General features: G+C 36.9%; 1 protein-coding gene across 8 annotated transcripts in view; it reads right to left on the reverse strand.

Moving 5' to 3' along the window:
- Nucleotides 1-19,088, reverse strand: part of U2SURP (U2 snRNP associated SURP domain containing) — a 70,808-nt gene that overhangs the window by 21,132 nt on the left and 30,588 nt on the right. For 4 of the 8 annotated variants that reach the window (XM_074963820.1, XM_074963823.1, XM_074963825.1 and 1 more), the window contains exons 6-17: nt 18,868-18,935; nt 14,252-14,346; nt 14,135-14,170; nt 13,967-14,049; nt 13,310-13,475; nt 10,893-11,104; nt 9,881-9,924; nt 5,916-6,020; nt 4,407-4,473; nt 4,161-4,324; nt 1,562-1,724; nt 888-967 (exon numbers count right to left, since the gene is read on the reverse strand). In XM_074963820.1, coding sequence (XP_074819921.1) covers nt 888-967; nt 1,562-1,724; nt 4,161-4,324; nt 4,407-4,473; nt 5,916-6,020; nt 9,881-9,924; nt 10,893-11,104; nt 13,310-13,475; nt 13,967-14,049; nt 14,135-14,170; nt 14,252-14,346; nt 18,868-18,935 — 1,283 coding nt within the window. Of the gene's footprint in view, nt 1-887; nt 968-1,561; nt 1,725-4,160; nt 4,325-4,402; nt 4,474-5,915; nt 6,021-9,880; nt 9,925-10,892; nt 11,105-13,309; nt 13,476-13,966; nt 14,050-14,134; nt 14,171-14,251; nt 14,347-18,867; nt 18,936-19,088 lie in introns of those variants that run through there. The other 4 variants (XM_074963826.1, XM_074963822.1, XM_074963821.1 and 1 more) reach the window with 3 other exon arrangements.

Raw genomic sequence — 19,088 nt, forward strand, 5'->3', positions numbered from 1 at the left:
GAGAGAAAGGGAGCTAACAATGGAACATCACTGAAAGGAGGAAAAAATATTTCTTTATTCTTTCAGCTGTATTCTTTGTGCGTTTGACAGGATTTCATACATAGTCAGTTTCATGATTTCCTTGTACAATATGCTTCTCCTTGTTTATGTGGGCCTTTTACACAGTAACATGAGAGAGAAGAAATGTGATTGTAAAACAATAAAATTCAGCAAGGAAACTTAGGGACAGATATATCTGAAACACCTAACAACTTGTATTTTTTAAATGAATTTGATTTCAAGTTGACATTGTCTCTTTCACTCCAAAAGTTCAGCACATTTGGAAGTTAATTCAGTACAACTGACCACAAAATAAGAAACTGAGGTGATAAACTATGTCACAAAGGAGCAGCTGTTCCTATCATTCTAATTCCTGCTACTATTTGATCCACTGATACGAATTAGGCTACAAAAGGGTAACAAGAGTAAGATGAAAACTAAGAAGCTAGGTGAGGAAAACTGTGCAGGGAATGGAAGGAAAAAACAACAGAAAATTGTTGTTCAAGGCAGCAGCCTATCTGTTGCAAATGGGTACTGGGATCTTAAGGTCACTTCTAAAATTCAAGCCAATGAAAACCATGTGCATAGATGAAAAGATGGTCATGAGAGAAAAAAAAAAAACCAAGCAAAAAGGGCAAACTTACCACTTATTTTAAAAGCATGCTATATACTATGAGAGCACGCGATAATGATACCCACACCAATGAAGTAGGGTTTATCCTGTCCTATTTACAATACAATATTGCACTGCCCCTTTTATCCAGAGGGAAAAACTAGATGAATGTACTTCTAAAGCTATGATTACATTCCTTTATTTCTATAAAGAATGTAAGAAACTTGATACTTACAATTTTCTATAATATGAAGCATTGGCAACTTTAGCTGAAGAGTTGTATAACACATCCGACACCAAATATAATCTTGCAATCTACAACAAAGAGCATCCAAATTAAGACCAACTTTTTAAAATTTAAATTATGCTGTGATAATACTGTGATATCTTGGGATAAATACAAGACATGCAAATTCAAGAGACGTTGGTCTATTTTAAATTAAATTAAACTAGCCTGATGCCAGCTTTACTTTCCTATGTTTATAACCATTTTCAGCAAGAACAGTCATCAGAACTTCAGTACATACATTTGCTGTATAATCGTATCAGGTAAAGATTAGAATTCTGATTTGTTTTTCATATTTATGAAAACTCACAATATTCTATTCAGACAGTGAAAAGGCAACCTCCCGTCCGTCTGTGCCCCCCCCCCGTACACCAGGCTAATTTAGAAGGAATGGAAAATGTGAAAAGTTTTGAATGGAAAAATACTAGGCAAAGAAAGAATAAGAATTTGCTTGAACAAAATGGCCCTTTTCAGAAGAATGGAAAACCAACTTCAAACACTGGTTTTAATACAGAAACTCAGTATCATCTTAAACATGGGGAACAATGCTTTTAACTGCATGCACCCATTATAGAGAAAGGTCCCCTAATTATACACAGTACAATTAAAGAAATTCTTCATACCTTTTTAGGAAGAGGAGTCTTCAGAATGGACAATGACTCAGTAATGCAGTCTACAATTTCTTCAGCAGCTTCAGCATTATTAAGACAGAAAACCATTGCATCGCCAATATCATTCTTACGAGGCGTTAATCCACGCAGGATTTCCTCTAATTTGTCTCTCTGCCTAAAATTTCACAGTTTTTCACATTTTCATATAAATTTAACAGCACTTTGCCTATAAATTTCTAATTAAGCTTGTAGAGAGACCAACTTGTTTAGGGCCGAAGTAACCTTAATATTATAATCTGTTATATGTTTTCAGTGATTAAGATATACATATTCATTAAGATGAAAACCTCTTAAACATTAAATTTAAAGACAAACTAGCCACTAAAACAGACCAAAGGCTACTGTAAACTCTCCTCTAGTCTACACCAAGTTATACCCTATTTTCAAAGCTGTACATATTACAAAAAGAAAAAGGAGTACTTGTGGCACCTTACAGACTAACAAATATATTTGAGCATAAGCTTTCGTGAGCTACAGCTCACTTCATCGGATGCATACTGTGGAACATACAGTGGGGAGATTTTATATACACAGAGAACATGAAACAATGGGTGTTATCATACACACTGTAACGAGAGTGATCAGGTAAGGTGAGCTATTACCAGCAGGAGAGCGGGGGGTGGTGGGACCTTTTGTAGTGATAATCAAGGTGGGCCATTTCCAGCAGTTGACAAGAACGTGTGAGGAACAGTAGGGGGAAAAAATAAACGTGGGGAAATAGTTTTACTTTGTGTAATGACACATCCACTCCCAGTCTTTAGTCAAGCCTAATTTAATGGTGTCCAGTTTGCAAATTAATTCCAATTCAGCAGTCTCTCATTGGAGTCTGTTTTTGAAGTTTTTTTATTGTAATATTGCGACTTTTACATCTGTAATTGAGTGACCAGAGAGACTGAAATGTTCTCCAACTGGTTTTTGAATGTTATGATTCGTGATGTCAGATTTGTGTCCATTTATTCTTCTGCGTAGAGACTGCCTGGTGTGGCCAAGGTACATGGCAGAGGGGCATTGCTGGCACATGATGGCATATATCACATTGGTAGATTGACTCAGTCTGAACGTCCCGCTGATAGTGTAGCTGATGTGATTAGGCCCTATGATGGTGTTCCCTGAATAGATATGTGGACACAGTTGGCAACGGGCTTTGTTACAAGGATAGTTTCCTGGGTTAGTGTTTTTGTTGTGTGGTTGCTGGTGAGTATTTGCTTCAGGTTGGGGGGCTGTCTGTAAGCAAGGACTGGCCTGTCTCCCAAGATCTGTGAGAGTGAGGGATCGTCCTTAAGGATAGGTTGTAGATCCTTGATGATGCGCTGGAGGGGTTTTAGTTGGGGGCTGAAGGTGACGACTAGTGGCCACAAGCACTCCTTTTCTTTTTGCAGATACAGACTAACACGGCTGATACTCTGAAACACATATTACAATAATTATGCTGATGAAAAGAAAGAACAAATAATGGAATAGAAGTCCACACATTGGCTTTTAGCAACATATGGGGAAAAAAGGTTGGCAAAATGGAAGATGTTTATAAGGAGAGAAACGTTAGACCCTATTTTCCTCTCATAATAGTGTAACAAGTGATTCAATTACATTGACTTCAGCAAAGTTATTCCTAATTTATGTCTATATGAGAGGAGTATCAGGCCTGTGATTTTCAATCTTTTATGAGGATTTTGGATACAAAAAGGTATATGCAAGAATACACTTATTGTGAACTCTCTTTTGTGTACAATAGTCTTAGAATTTGTTTGTCAAATGGAAGACTGTAGGGAGAACAATTTAATTTTCTAGCTTCTGTTTTGAATTGAGTTGCAGTTAACATGGCTGTTCTCAATAAGTTCAGCCACAAAGTTCCTTTTGTAACATAACAGTTTGTGCACTACTGTTGTTAACACGTCATCGCAGTTACAGCAAATGGAAGAACAGAACTTTATATTGCCCTGTGAACTAAGTTTCTCTCTGCAATTAGTAGCTATTTCATATTTTAATTTTCAGTCAACGAAATCAGTGGATATAAAATAATTAAAAGTCTATCAGATTAGAATAAGGTCAAGGTAGATCAAATTCTGGTGATAGGATGATTGAACAGGGTCAACATTTACATTTAACTCTTTTCAGACATTCAAAGCAGGCAATGTTTACCTACTCATTTATTTTCTCGAGCCCAGACTCTGGAATTATATTCACCCACCAACAGATGGAGATAAGAAACCAACAAATACTTTGACATCATCCTTCCAACCCCCATAAATAGGGGGCTACGCTGACGTAAACAGTCTGAGCACTTCTCAAGCAATTAAACAAGCCAGGGCAAGCCAACTCAACATAATCTAAGTCAAAAGCGAAAGGTGACTAGGAATTAATCACACTAAAAATCCATGAACTGTACTGAAAACATAACAATAGTTCTAAGAGAGTTCCAAACTCCTAACATTATAGTAAAACACAGTAGGATGCCTGGGATGGCATATCATACTACTTTAAAAAAAAACAAATTAGCAGGTAAGACATTACAATGACATCATTGAAAATACTAGATCTTTTAAATTCTTACTCCTCCTTAAGTGCACCCTTCTTGTTAGGTTCCTCTACAAACGCTTCAGTTTCTTGCTCTTCTGACATCCCATGCAGGTATGGATTTAATGGTGGTGGCCTCCAAAATGATCCATTTTTGAACATACGAAAATCTTCTGTCCTCCACTTGGTTGGAGCGTCTCCCTAAAAAGAGCAATAATATTTCACAGTGTTCCTGTACTTTATCATGTGCAACATTGTGAATTATCACTAACATATTACTTGCCTGTAAAATTGAATAAAGCTTCCATCTGTAATATACATGGGCTGGAGTTTGGTTTTCAAACAAAAACCTAAGCCGGGGCAGGGAGAAATAAAAAGTAAAGCATGTTATTGCAAGTATACATTTGAAACACAATTCAAAGGAAATACTATTTAAAGAAATGAAAGGCATCAATATGCAACTCCTTCCCCTCATCTCACTCTGGCCACAGAGCGACCCAACAGCAGCAGAAGTAGAGTGCTGCCCCTGCACAGTGAGAGCAGCTTTGGGGAACCAACACATGGAGACACACACAAGTGGCATGATGAAAAGCAAAACTCCATTAGAGCTCCCTAAGCCGCAGGACTGAGTAGGATTTTGGTAGCACAGCTACTGGACCTACAAAAATTAAGTGGCTTGCCCCATTGCAAGGGGGAGACATCAGCTTGAAGGGCTACTATAGCCCCCAAGACTACACTAGAAGTTGTAAAGGTACTCTCTAGAATATAGTTCAGTTACTCAAGTTGTACATGAGGGACTAGAACTGGTCAAAAGTTTTTCAACTGAACAGTGTTCCACTTGTAAATGCTGATTTGACAAAATCTAAACATTCTGTGGGAATATTGTGGCAGGCCAAAGTGCTTTGTTTAGAATTTTATAATATAATAGCATAAATTAAGATGAAAGTTAAAACAAAGTTGACATGAAACACTTCAAACTTATTGAAATTAAGGTAAGCTTGTTTTGATTTTTCTGAATTGCAGTTTTTCATAAAATTTTGTTTTGCGGGAAATTTTGACGTTCCATTCAGATTCAGGACAAAAGGAAATTTCAAAATGTCAGAGTTTCTTGTGAGACAGAAATTCTGAATTTCAACCACAGATCTATCCAAGACCTGCTCAAAGTTAATAGAAAGACTCCTAACTTTTACTGAAGCCTGGCGTTCATGTAACACATTGTGTAAAATATGCATTTTGTACTCTACTATTATCAATGACATTGAACTCTTCAGACTACTAGGAGTCACATGTCATTTGAAAGATAATTTTACTGTAGATCATCAGTAAGGTGTTGACTTCACCAATGGCTTTAATGGCATGAGCATTAGAGCTCACCGAAACAGTTTACCATTGGAAAAACAGCCTTTTGACAAACCAGAATTTCACTAAATTGCACTGACAACATTTCATTTTTAAAAAGTTAGAAAAAAATCATGTTGAAAATGCCAAAACTGAATGTTTTGTTATTTAACAAAAATCTTCAATTTTTCATTTTGAAACTATTTTGTTTAGAAATTTTTTGGGGGGGGGGGAGGAAATTTCATTTCACAAAAAATTTTGAAGTTTTGGCTTTTCATCCTGATTCAGGATACGTGAACAATTAGTAAAACTCACTCATTTCCAAAATTTTACTTATTTACATTCAAGATATCCACCCAGAAAGCATCTCCCACTGCAATATTTTAAAAAAGATAATTACTAGCAATAACTGAAACAGATTCAATGTTACTACAAATTAAACAAAAATAAGCACCTGAACATTGGATTGTTGATTTCTCGGTTCATGATCATGGCTTCAAACATAGGCCCTTCACGTACCACAAACTCTATCATTCGATGTATCAATGCGAGCAAATTCCTACAACAACAACACAGTTAAAGAAAAATGGATTCAGACCTAACGCTATACAAAACTACACTCCACCTAAGATACTATAACTGTGTGCAGGAGATTATTTTGCTGTACTGTTAAAAAAATAGTATAAAAATAAGGTAACGTGGAGCAACCGTGCTAAATGAAATGATGCCTGATAAAGGTGGAGTGTGCATTTTCTAAGTGAAGCTCTTATTCCTAAACGTCAACAACTTAGCGCGCAGTCATCTTCTGCCTTAGTCAAAACTAACCTTTGCCTTAATCAAAGCTAACATAACGATCTTAGCTATAAAAAAGGGCAACTGAACACCAAAAAGTGAACTACATCAACAAAAAGTGATCCCTGAACTAGTGCTGATACATTAAATCTAAAATGTATCATTTAGTGCAGATACATTTAAAAACTTAGTCAGTATTCTGTAGACTGTGTCTACTGTTTGCTTGCAGTACTCAAAATTAATACAAGTTATCATTTTAACCTATTTAATAGAAACTCCATCCAGCTTTCAAGCTAAAGACATACAAAAGAAAGAAATATCTGGGTGTGCAAAATTGTGCATCAGCATTCCTGACACAAACCAGGTGGAGATTTTATTAAAATTAGGCCATTAAGGAACCAACATCCTTTTGGTCAACGTTTAAGATGTATGCCATTAAAACAACCCTGTACATCATTTATCAAGACATACCATTTGATGTTTCATCCATTTTGTAGCAACCCAAACTCAATGAGCCAAATTACAATTCCAGAATCTATACAGATTGCTAGATCCCATGTTGCTCCAAACAACAACCTTAGACATTCACAGTTAGATGAATCTGTCAGATGAAAATCTGAAAATATTTTTTAATTTGAAAATTTAGGCCCGCTTAAAGACTGGTAAAACAACTCCTGCAATATGGTAGAAACTGATTTTCAATCAGAAAATATTTACTATTTAACAGTGACTTTCTGTTGGCTAAACCACTATTAAAGTAGGATGCAAATTGGTTTATATTTTGAAACAGGGCCCTAAGTTTTCAAATATAGGTCATAGCCTACACATATCAATGAGAGGCTTCACAATGGAAGTATTTCAGATATGGTGCAAGCAAAACAAATGCAGCTTTACTTTTAGCTGGTTTGTGTTTTTACCCCATATCAGTTATTTAAAGCAAAACAAAAGGATATTGGCTCTTTGAACATTGTACGTATATTTCCCTTTCAGTGACCCCCAAATAGGTTATAACCCATAAAGTGTTAAGTTTAAAATTTGGTAACTGTTCATAAAAGAAAAGGAGTACTAGTGGCACCTTAGAGACTAACCAATTTATTTGAGCATAAGCTTTCGTGAGCTACAGCTCACTTCATCGGATGCATTGAGCTGTAGCTCACGAAAGCTTATGCTCAAATAAATTGGTTAGTCTCTAAGGTGCCACTAGTGCTCCTTTTCTTCTTGCGAATACAGACTAACACGGCTGCTACTCTGAAACCTGTTCATAAAAGAAGATACAGAATTACTTCATTTGTGTCTCCATGTACCAAAGTGCTTAATATGATTACTAGGTGATGACTATTTTATTTTTACCGTCTTAATAGTTCAAAGCTCTCACAGATGTAAAGTTTTTAAGCGGACAATTTTTTTCCACAAAACTAAAGAATGTAATGAAAAAAAAAAACTGAAGACTAAAGAAACAAAATCTGCCCCTACAGCTTTAGAAATTGGCAAATGGTCTGAATTATGTATTAATTATTACTAGGACTACTTTCCCTTCATATATCACACAAAAGACCAAAAGCAGTACTTCAATTAAGCCCTACCTAGAACTCAGGGGTTTTTTGCATACTAATACATTTGACAAGCTTGGAAACATCCTGCAGAAAACATACTCAACATAATTCTGCAAGCCATTTTATTCAGTGCAGTGTTCTGAAAGTTCAAGTAGCAAGAATGTTTCACAATGTACAAACTAACTGTATTTGAAAATATCAGTGTAAAATTACAATTAGACTTTCAAGCCTCCTGATGCTGATAAAAATCACAGATTTTTAAGGCCAGAAAGGATCACTATGATCATCTAAACCAACTTTCTGCATAACACAGCCATGGAAGTTTACTCAGCAACTCCATCATCAACTCCATTAACTTGCGATTGAACAAGAGAATATTTTTAGAAAGATATCCAGTCCTAACTGCAAGACTGAATATGATAAAAGATTTAGCACATCACACTTCTGAAAAGGTCGTATCACTCCTAATATCTACAGTGAGAATCCAATACTTTAAAACCAGTTTCTCTTGCAAAACTATGAAAATACGAACAGAAAATCTTCAGTGTTTAGAATATATGCAATATTAAATATTGTTCAAACGAACAGGAAGGAAACTGGCTTTACAATCTTAGGCCCCTAATCTTGCAGATATTTACACATTATCTGTAATCGTGTGAGTAGTCCCACTGAAGTCAATCACATAAATTAAATGTTTGCACAATAGGGACATTGTATAGTATTTTTCCACTACTGGCACCACTAAATGTCACTTCAATCAAGTTACCAACAGGAAACTAAAAAATGTTGAATTTAAAGTTATTTTCTAATACAGTTCAGTTAATATCTGATGAGTACTCCTCACCATGTGAGCTTTCAAAATGCTGCAATACATAAAATGGGAGCATAGTTTTCTCTGAAAGCTAGTTGCACTACACACATTCCTAGTTTAATACTTGTTTTACTAACCAATAAATCTTTCTAAGTCTGATTTTACAGGCAAATTCCTGCTGGCCACTATAATTATCCCACATCGCTGTTCAAAAGTTGCACCACCCTGAAATTTAGCAAAAATTACCACGGTATTTGAGTATACTGTAAAATATGTTTATACCACTGCCTTAAACTATTTTTACGAAAGCCTTTATACAAAAAATAGGGGCTATTTTATGACAATAAAAACAGTGTAGTACAAAAGGATGATAGTTTAAAGTGCATTATTTAAAAATGTCAATTATTGTAAGTTGGCCAACAAAAAATGTCTTTCAGTTACAATAAAACCACATTTATTGGAGCCGATCGTACCAATGTCTGGTCAAAAACTGTATACTTTCCCAATCCATCCCATGATGTTTTCCTGGTCCCCCGCTGCCGCAGACAGTTCAGCTGGTGTTGCTCACCAAGGCCAATGTCAAAGAGAATTTGGTATTCTTTTGTGCTATTTACTTTTTAAACCAGTGTTGTGTTCCTATGTTTGGGAAAAGGTTTTAGCTTAACTGAGCAAGGGTATACCTACATCAGTGCCTCTACCGCTACACTAACGTGAGGCCAAAATTAAATACATACTCCTTGCATTACAGAACACCCTTTTCCACATGATTACATATCTAGTTGACTGCTGTGTGTAAAATTTTAAAAAAGGGTAACTTAAAGCTCAGTTAATAGGGTCATCTGAACCAGCATTCTGAGTTATATGTTCATAATTCAGAAAAGAAAGCAGTACTACATTAGAAACAGAAATGTTATAGACCTAATGTATTCAAGTGTTAATGGCAAGACCTACAAAATTATCACTAATCTTAAGTACTTCTCAGACTAATGTTCTCTGATGAAATTACACAAACTACACCTTTGTATTCAACTCTGGCTGCTGAGAATCATAATTCTGTTCTTCTCCACCAAACAAAAACTGCTGAGGTAAATATTAAATGTGAAATATAGACTGTAAAACAAATGAATTTCCATTATAAGTAGTATGAAAGAACCATTGCTCAGTCAAGCCATTACCTTTTCCTCAACATCACAATTTTTCTTTAAAATTCCGAAGGGGATATTTTCTATATTTAGATCAGTAATAATAAAGAAAAACATGTACCTTTCTGTTGGGATAACCACTTTGACTATGGCTTGCGACAGAGTCTGTATATGAAGTCACATCAGATAATAAACATAGAATATGTGAGTATTGTTAACAAGTAACAAGCAAAAATATACATATGCATTGAAAATACTACACATCTATCACAAGATTTGCAGGCAATCACTGCTGGAAAGTTATAACTAAAGCAATTACATAAAAAGCAGATGGTTGTGTTCAGTGAATCACAAAAGTTCACTAATTGCAAAGTATTAGAACATTCCTGTTGGAATGCACATCAATGCACTGAATAAGTACTACACTGAGAATAATTAAGGAGTTTTGATTTATGAAACAATTCTCAACTATTTGACCTGGCTCATACTGATTTTTGCTACTCTGTTCCCAAGCCTTTTAAAAAATAACCCTATCATTTAAGTGTCATTCATTAAGGAATCAACAAATTCTTACAAATGTAAATCAAATTGGTTTGTGTTTAAAAAAAATACTTACCCTTCATTTTTACTGTCATAACTAATGTTCTAAAAACCTCTGAAACTATTCTGACTCCAGAACTATCCTCAAATACTGACTCAATATCTGAACTTACTAGCAGTCATCTAGACAGAAGAACTATTTTATGAGCTCATTCTTGTGTAAAAAAATAAGCTATCTGAATTCAAATGTAGCATTTGCTTTAAAGGAAATAATTTAGATACTGCAAATTTGGCAGCTTACAAAAGGGGGGGACGTAGGAGAAAAAAACCCAGGGAGCTTGGAGGGGGAAAATGATGGCCAGATTTAAAAGAGTAATGAAAATAAGACAAGGCCCAATACCATGGCCTAATGTACTCAGACAATGCCTCAGGGATAAAGGTCCCTTGGGCTAAGGCAGGGAACAGCTCAGTTTGTGTAGCTAAGGGCTGCCAGAAACAGACTGAACAATGCAATTCTATAAAGCCATTGAAAAAGACTACCATAGATTTAATATTTAAAATTAGATATGGCCCAGTGTACATTTTTAAGTTACCTTCTCAAAATCCTCCTTGTTTTTTGGTGGTGGTAACATGGGAGCATTAGGGTTCTTCAATCTCTCTCTAGGCTGAGCATTAAAAGGCAGTCCTGATGGAGGTGGTGGGAGGGTGTGTTCCATCATGGAAGGTGGAATGTATATTGGGTGTGGTGGAATCGGTACAGCTTTGCCCCAACCTAGCTTCATTTCAAAGGACATAATCATCTTGCCTGCAAAAGTGAAAGGTTATAGTTGATAAAACTGAAAGCTATATCAAAGCTGTGCCACTGTTTGCAATGTTTCATTACGGCTTTTGGGCCTGTGCCTGCCTATACTAAGGTTAATCTGTTTTCATTTACAGTGTATGGTAAGATTATTAGGTTACATCATACCAAAATGAAAGCCCACTACATACTTCTTTTTGGAGGGTTTCAAAGTACGCCTTCAGGAGAGTAGAGTGCACATAACTCAAATTTTTAAAGAACCAACAAGATCCAGGGTAATCATGGGTTCTTTGCATAGCTACTGAAGCTTAACACTCCAAGCCCTGGTCTATACTATGACATTTCACCATGTCTGACCACAGCTGCCAATCATTTTGGCTGATCCACAGTTGAATGTTGTTCCACAATCCATATAAAACAGAATGAAACATGGTCAGCATACTATATTTAAACCCTAAATGTTGTCAGAATGGTAAAGCTTCAGCAAATATTAGCTTTCCAAATACTAGGTTTCTCCATATGGAAGTTCTGAAATGAGTATTAAACATTAAACAACAAGCTACTCCTTAAGGGAGGCCAAAGATAGTATGAATGTAGGATACAGGGAACGTAAGACGCTCTCATTACAAAACAGGAAGTATATAAAAAGCAAGGACAATAAAAATTGTTAAATATTTATCCAAACTGGAGAATAAATAACTACCATATTAAAAAAAAACCGAAAGTTTTACTCACAAACATACATTTTAATGAGTGCAAATCAAAATTGTACACTCAAATTTTAAATGCACTTTTGGAGCATGATCTCTCTTCATTATCCAAAAAATTCTGCCAGAATGCCCTCTGGGAACTTTCAAGTTCAAAGCAATCACTAGCAGTCATAGTGGCAAAATTGAACTAACCACCACTAGCCATTCTACAGCTGGTCATATCTTCCTTAATCCAAGAAAAAATATTTTCAACATAATATACTCACTGGCAACAACAACAAAAATGGAAATGTGGGCTGGAGAGAAAGCCTTTCCCCTCATCCCCCTACGTAAAAGCAGTACTTTAATAAGTACTTTTTCTTTCAATGTTTATGTTGTATCTTCACTTGGCAGATTCTTCTCTTTATCCCTTGCCAGTATTACAGCACAAGGTTTGTGCATCAAGTCTAAAACTTTATGATCACTGTGTTAAATTCAATTGATTGTAATACTCAAATCAAATTGATGAGCTATAAAATAATCTGTACAGAGTTATTTAGGCCTAGTCTACACTAAAAAAGATTTGCCATACAGTGGTACCATACTAGTAACCTAGGCCATGTCTGCACTACGCTTTATGTCAGCAAAACTTATGTTGCCAAGGGTGTGAAAAAAAACAAACAAACACCCCCCTGAGCTACATAAGTTTTGCCAGCATAAGCGCTCATGTGCACAGCTGACACTCTCCTGCCAACACAGATACTGCCTCTCGTTTAGGTGGTTTTATTATGTCCACAGGAGGGCTCTCTCCCATCGGCATAGAGTGGAGACATGAGCAATCTTACAGCAGCGCACCTGGATCAGTACAGTTGTGCTGCTCTACGTTCACTAGAGTAGACATGTCCCTAGTGTAGACACAGCTAGTATCAGCAAGAGTGTGCTTTCACTGGCATAGTTATACCATTTCCCCAAATGAAATAAGCTACACCGTCAAAACACTTTTTTGCAAGTATGTCTGCATCTACAATAAGATTTTGGCAAATATAAAAATGATGTAAAAATATCACACCCCTAATCAATATTACTATATCAGCACAAGTTTTAAGTATAGACCTGGCTTCAATTCACAGCTTTAACAATTTACCAAAAATAACCAATTCACTGTTAACCATTTTAACTATTTATAATATAGAAGTATCCCTCCCACCCTCCGCAAAAATAATAATTTATAATATGGTAGTATCCTTCATACCCTCTGGAAAAGACTATTTTCACTCTCAGAGGAAAGGAAGCCATTATAAGACTTAAGTAATTTATTTTTTAAAAATGGCATTTCAAACTGCACTAGCAAGTAAAAAAGAAATAAAAATATGTTAAGTTTCCACCTTTTCTACGACACCCAATATTTTCCATTATTTGATTTTGAAAGAACTTAATTCTAAGATACATATCTCCCAAACTTATACTTCAAGCCTCCCCCAAAAGGTAATTATGACTAGACACAATTTAAAGTCCCATTTACCATTTAAATTCTTTAATGCTCGTTCAGCATCTCTCCTGTTCATAAAGGCAACAAAACCACAGTTCCTTTCTCTTGCTCTTTCCTCATCAGTTCTTGGCCACATAATTTTAACACTAGCTAATGGTCCAAAGCGCCCAAATTCTTGACATAACATCTCTTCATTCATCTATAGGAAAAGAAACCAGAATGAACATCTAGTTACGGTTTTTCTAAGGCACCTATATCACCTTGGTATCTAAGTGTTGTGATATTATTTCTCTCAATTCTCTGAAAAAACAGGAGATTACGTAGATGCTTGGGAGTTTTCAGGATAGTGCTGCTTATGGGTGCCATTCTAGGGGGAGGGCTCTCTTGAAAAGGAACGTCTCATATTCTGACCCAACCACAATCAGGCTTCAGCTCAGCTTGATCTTTTCCAGCAAGGAGTTCTATAGCAGAAATGCTTCCCCAGAGAACGCCCTACCCTCAGTACTTGACTGTCTAAACCTGGATCTCTACAGTGCCATAACATTTTTCACTAATATATAATGCTTTTTTAAGTGTACAGTCTGTAACCACAATTTCACTGAGATAAAAATCTACAGCAAACTCCTGAAAGAGTTCAACTGGATCCAATGTAACTGCTGCTCTTCGTTACATGGCTAGATCCAACATTACCTGAGGATTAATGTTTCCAAGGTACAAATTCGTTGTGCTTGGATCTCCAACATCATGTGAGCCTGGTGCGTAATCATCCAGTACTAAAATGAAGAGAAGATTATTATAACCCAATGCATTAATTTAAGGGACATAATATGGTACAAATGAAAAAAGAATCTATATTACCACCAGAAGATCTGTTTCTTCTTGAAGGAGCATCCACTATATAAAAAGAGATTATGTACATTTAGTCTATACATTTTATAAAAAACAAACAAACATAATAAAATAATGATTACTTACTGGAACGGCGCTGGCCATCTGAATCTGACTGAGGTGGCTCAAAACGACTTAATCTACCTTTTGTTTTATGTCTTTCATCACGCTCCTCTTGAATTCTACAAAAATGTTAAATACAGGTAGCAATTATGTACAAATCAAGTTATTTCTAATAAATAATTTTTAAAATAATATCTTCTAAAATATGATTCTTCAATATTTTGTTAGCAATCATTTTAAAATGAAGTTAGTGGCAGTAAAAAGTATCAAGTTGCCAGTCAAAGTTTTCCACTTAGCCCACTTCCACTTCCCACAGAAATGGGACAACTGAAATAGTCATAAATGTAATCTTTCCCATTTTACCCCATTATCTTGCCTTTTCCCCAACCTGGATGGGCCACCTGTAGGTGCCAGAAGTTGTTCAATTTACAAGATCAAGGTCTAGGGCAACAGTTTGAAAAAAATCAGGAGACCTGGGTTCTGTGCCCTGCTTTGCCACTGACCTACCATGTGTCTCTGGGCAAGTCACTTCACTTCTCAGTACCGGTTTTCCCCTCCTACCTTTTCTCTGTCTTGTCTAAATGTAGATTGTAAGCTCTTTGGTGTATGACCTGTTCTCATGTTTGTACAGTACACAGCACAATGAGGCTCCAATCTCAGTTGGGGCCTCTGGACACTAATGTCACACAAATTAATATTCAATCATTGGAAGTTTTGCTGAATGTAGTCATTTTTCTTAATGTAGATACCTGTGTTTTAGGAACTAGAATAAGACCACCAATTCATTTCATATACACAAACTAGCCATGAGACGGTAATAAAGTTTGGTCACTATCAACAAGGGCTATCTGTGGATTTATAACCCAATGACTCTATATCAATTACCACAAGACTCCAATGTGTCCTTTTCACCTATCCAACCTTACCAAAACAAAACATGTAATATCATGCCATACACATATTTTATCATCTGTGATATAGAGCAGTGGTGGGCAACCTGTGGCCAGTGAGGGTAATCCACTGGCGGGCTGCGAGACAGTTTGTCTACATTGGCCAAGAACGGCGAACAGCGGCCACTGGGAACCCGTGCCAGCCAATGTAAACAAACTGGTTTTTAAAGAACAATTTCATTCATTAAAAAAAATTATCTGAACTGCAGATTGACCGTTGCTCTTCAATTAAGTTTACAAAAAACCTCTTCGATCCCCTGCCCACCTCCCACCCCCCAGACCATCCTGCCCTCCTTTGCACACCTTCTTATCCAAGGATAAGATATTTTGGCTGTTTTCCCTTCAGCTACAATCTGCTCAGCACACACATAGAAGCTACCACCTCCCAACCCCACTCTCCACAATACTATTCTCCACAAGTCATCTAATAAAACCAGAAGCATATAAATTGCCTCTGGTCCATGGGACATGAAGTCCTTGGCATAGCCAATGAGATATGTGCAAAGCTCAGTCAAAGAATTTTCATGTTTTGGTTTGTTTAGACTAAACTGCTTTTGTATTCAATCTTCATTGAAAAAAATGAAATCTTTCATCACCAGTATCACTCTACAGTTCCTTTGGCCATAGTGTAAGAGACACAGACACAATCAAATACTTTGTTATTCATTATTACGATCAGGAAGTGGAACAAGTCTACTACTGAAATGCATGTTGTTTCTTTGGATCCTGAGGGAGTGAAAAGAGAAGCCTCAACTTCCTCTTTTTTATAGTATCTGATCATTTTGCTTCAACTTCCATATATAATATAACCAGTGACGGTAAGATAAAAAGTAGTACTCACTCCTGAAGGTATTCAGTGGCTCACTTTCAAGGAACAGGAAGAGCAAAAAAGCTGAAGTCCCTTCTTTTGAATGGAAGCTGCACTGAGAGCAATCTAGCAAAACAGAGGATGCCCTGATCCCAGTTTTTCTAGCTGGATATTGAAGTATAATGGTGGTGGTTGGTTGATCCAATCCAAACTCTGATCTCCACTCACCCTTTAAACTGCAAGAGCAGCTAACTGATCCAAAAGTAGTCATCCTGGGTCATCCGCAAAAGCACTCTTAATGAATATTACTCATTGCTAGTCCCTAGAAATACTTCAGACATATTGTGGAATGTAGGTTCTCCACACAGAGTTGTGTGTTTTTACTATCTTTTGCAAAATTTAGGTCTCATTTTAAACTGAATTACATTCCTAACCTTTCTAGTTACAAGGATATCTTTCCAAGTAGGAAGACCATAGTCCACTGTTTCAAAAGCCACAATCAGACAAACTGAAACAGCTCTGACAGATTCAACCCTAAAGAAAAAGGTTTAAGTGTCAACACTGTTAATAGTTTTGCTGATCATTTTAGCAGAGAGACTTTCAACTAATGTTGAGTCTTACAACAGGATTTTTTTTTTTTTTTTTTTGCAAACACTTACCATTGCTGCTATGACCAGTTCAGTCCCAGAGGTGGTAGTAGCAGCAAGACCACCAGCATAAATTAAATGGCAAAAAAACCCAAACAAACAAAAACACGACTCTGTTATCCCAGATTTAAGGCTATCCAGCAAAAGCTTGTGCCCTTCCAGAACATCAAGTTCAGTAAAACTCAAACTTGTGAAAACAGGATGTGCAGAGTTAAGGTACACATCCACGCAACCTTAACTCTGCCCCCTGGAGTTGGCAATAGCCATTAGCATGAACCCCAGCTGCATTCACTGTGTAGGTGTAGCCATACTGAATGGTGAAGGAATTAGTTGGCACAGCTTAGAAGAGTTGTGATTGTGATATGAGGTTATCTGGGGGGCCGTGGCATTTTGCGGGTATATGTGACCCCTCTCCCCAAATCCTGTGTGTGAGATCAAAGAAAAGAGGTGTAATATGTACCTTCAGAAATCCAGTATGCCTCATTTCAGCACTGAGTTGTGTCACTAATGAGGAACAATAGTCCCCTTGGGGACTGTCAGCAATTAGGCGACAAATGGGTGTAGTTTGTGGGATGAATGAAGGATAAGTGAAAGCAAGGTGTTTGATGGATTTGTGTGCACAAGGGTGAAGGGGGAGTAAAAGGGGTTGAAGGAGTTGTAAAATCTAGTAGATGCGGTGTTCTTTCTGTGGAGTACGCTAAGTACAAGAGCATAGGAAACTCCTGTTCCTTACAGGGCAAAGGCAGACTATGAATGTGTGTGTTATGGACTTACTGGGAAATGGCTCAAAGACGACAGAGTTAAGATTGCATGGGCTTGTACCTTAACACTGTGTTTCCTAGTTTTCACTAGTTTGACTTTTGCTGAACTCGACGCTCTGGAAAGACATGAGCTATAGACAGATATCCTGACCTCTGAGTTAACTAAGGTTTTTTCCCATTTAATTGCCCAGTGTTTTTAACAGCATGAGAAATATTGTTAGTAGAAGTTAGCAGTCATTTAGGCAGCTGTAATTACCAAACAGGTGTGCAGTTAATGAGAGATTAATTACCTGTGGACCCATAATGATAATTATACCTAATTCTTAGATACGCTATCACTAGATCTCAAGAAGGAAAACATTTTTCTCTTTATAGTGATGGGGAAACTGAGGCATAGAAAGGCAAAGTGACTTGGCCAAAGTCACCCAAGCAAGCCAGCGACAAAACAAATAGTGCGCCTAGGTTTTCTGAGTCACAGTCCACTGTTCTCCCAATTGCTATGTGATTCTGAAGTGTTGTGTCTCTCTTACTGCGGCACACTTTCTTGCAATGGAATGGGAATAATGGTCATGCTTTGAAATGTTTGGAGTGTGTGGTTGCTAACAAAGCCAGTGAGAGAAATCTCAGATACGATTCCCAAGAACTTTATAATGTTATTAAATGACAGCTACAATAACCTTAAGCATGTGAGAAAAGATCCCCCCAACCCCTACTATTCCCTGAAACACAGAACTAGAGCCCAGCAAATCTGCAGATTCCTGCTTTGTATCTGTGGATATTTGCATACATCCCGGTCTACCAGCAACTTACCCCATATTCTTTTCCCAGTGTCCCCCACCTGAACTCCCACCCAACCCCATTTATCTCTCCCCTCATGATGCAGCCCCAAGCCTCTCTCACCCCATTCCTCCCACTCCTCCACCCCCAAAAATGCTCCCCTCCCCATTAGCAAGCATTCACGTCTTTTTAAATGAAAAAAAAAAATTACATCCCCCCAAAATTAAAAAAAAAAAAAAATCCAACAGACATTTTAACATTTGACACGTTCTGTCCATTACAACATTTCCCAGAGGTCTGCCCATTTTGGGACTCAAACTGATGCTGGCAAGTCAGTAAAGTTCAAGGCTTACTGCTTATCCCCTTGAGTTATCTATCTGCTGTGAAAGTTTTAAGGCAACAAACCCTGTTGGCTTCTCTGTCTGCACATACTCAGTGTAATCCATTTGGTACATGGGCCTTAAGAGTGCTGGACAGCATGCTTAAAAAGAACCAAACTCTTTGCCTACTAACATTGAAATCTGACTCCCCACAAAGGGCTAGTGGATGCCATATACTTTGTTGGCATAACACTCAAGTGTTTGAGACCTGATGTGATGATCTCAGCCCTGGTTTGATCTCTGTAAGAGGGAAAAATTCAAACATTTGTGCCATTTTTGCTAATTTATGATGGCATTCCATGCACAGTCAAACTTACTGTTTTAGTTCTTCTTTGAAGAGTTCTAAATTGCTCTTTTTCTTTTCTTTCTCCCCCTTCTTCAAAGGCTAAAATAAAGGATACATCAGCCAACACAATGAATGGTTTGTCAAAGAAATGTTTGTGACACCTGTATTTTAGATCATTTCCAATCCATAATGTCTTTGGTCTACAGGTTTCCTAATGACTGAATCACAGACAAAAAATCCACCTTTAAAAAC

The sequence above is a fragment of the Natator depressus genome, chromosome 9 (genome assembly GCF_965152275.1).
Source record: "Natator depressus isolate rNatDep1 chromosome 9, rNatDep2.hap1, whole genome shotgun sequence".
NCBI lineage: Eukaryota > Metazoa > Chordata > Testudines > Cheloniidae > Natator > Natator depressus.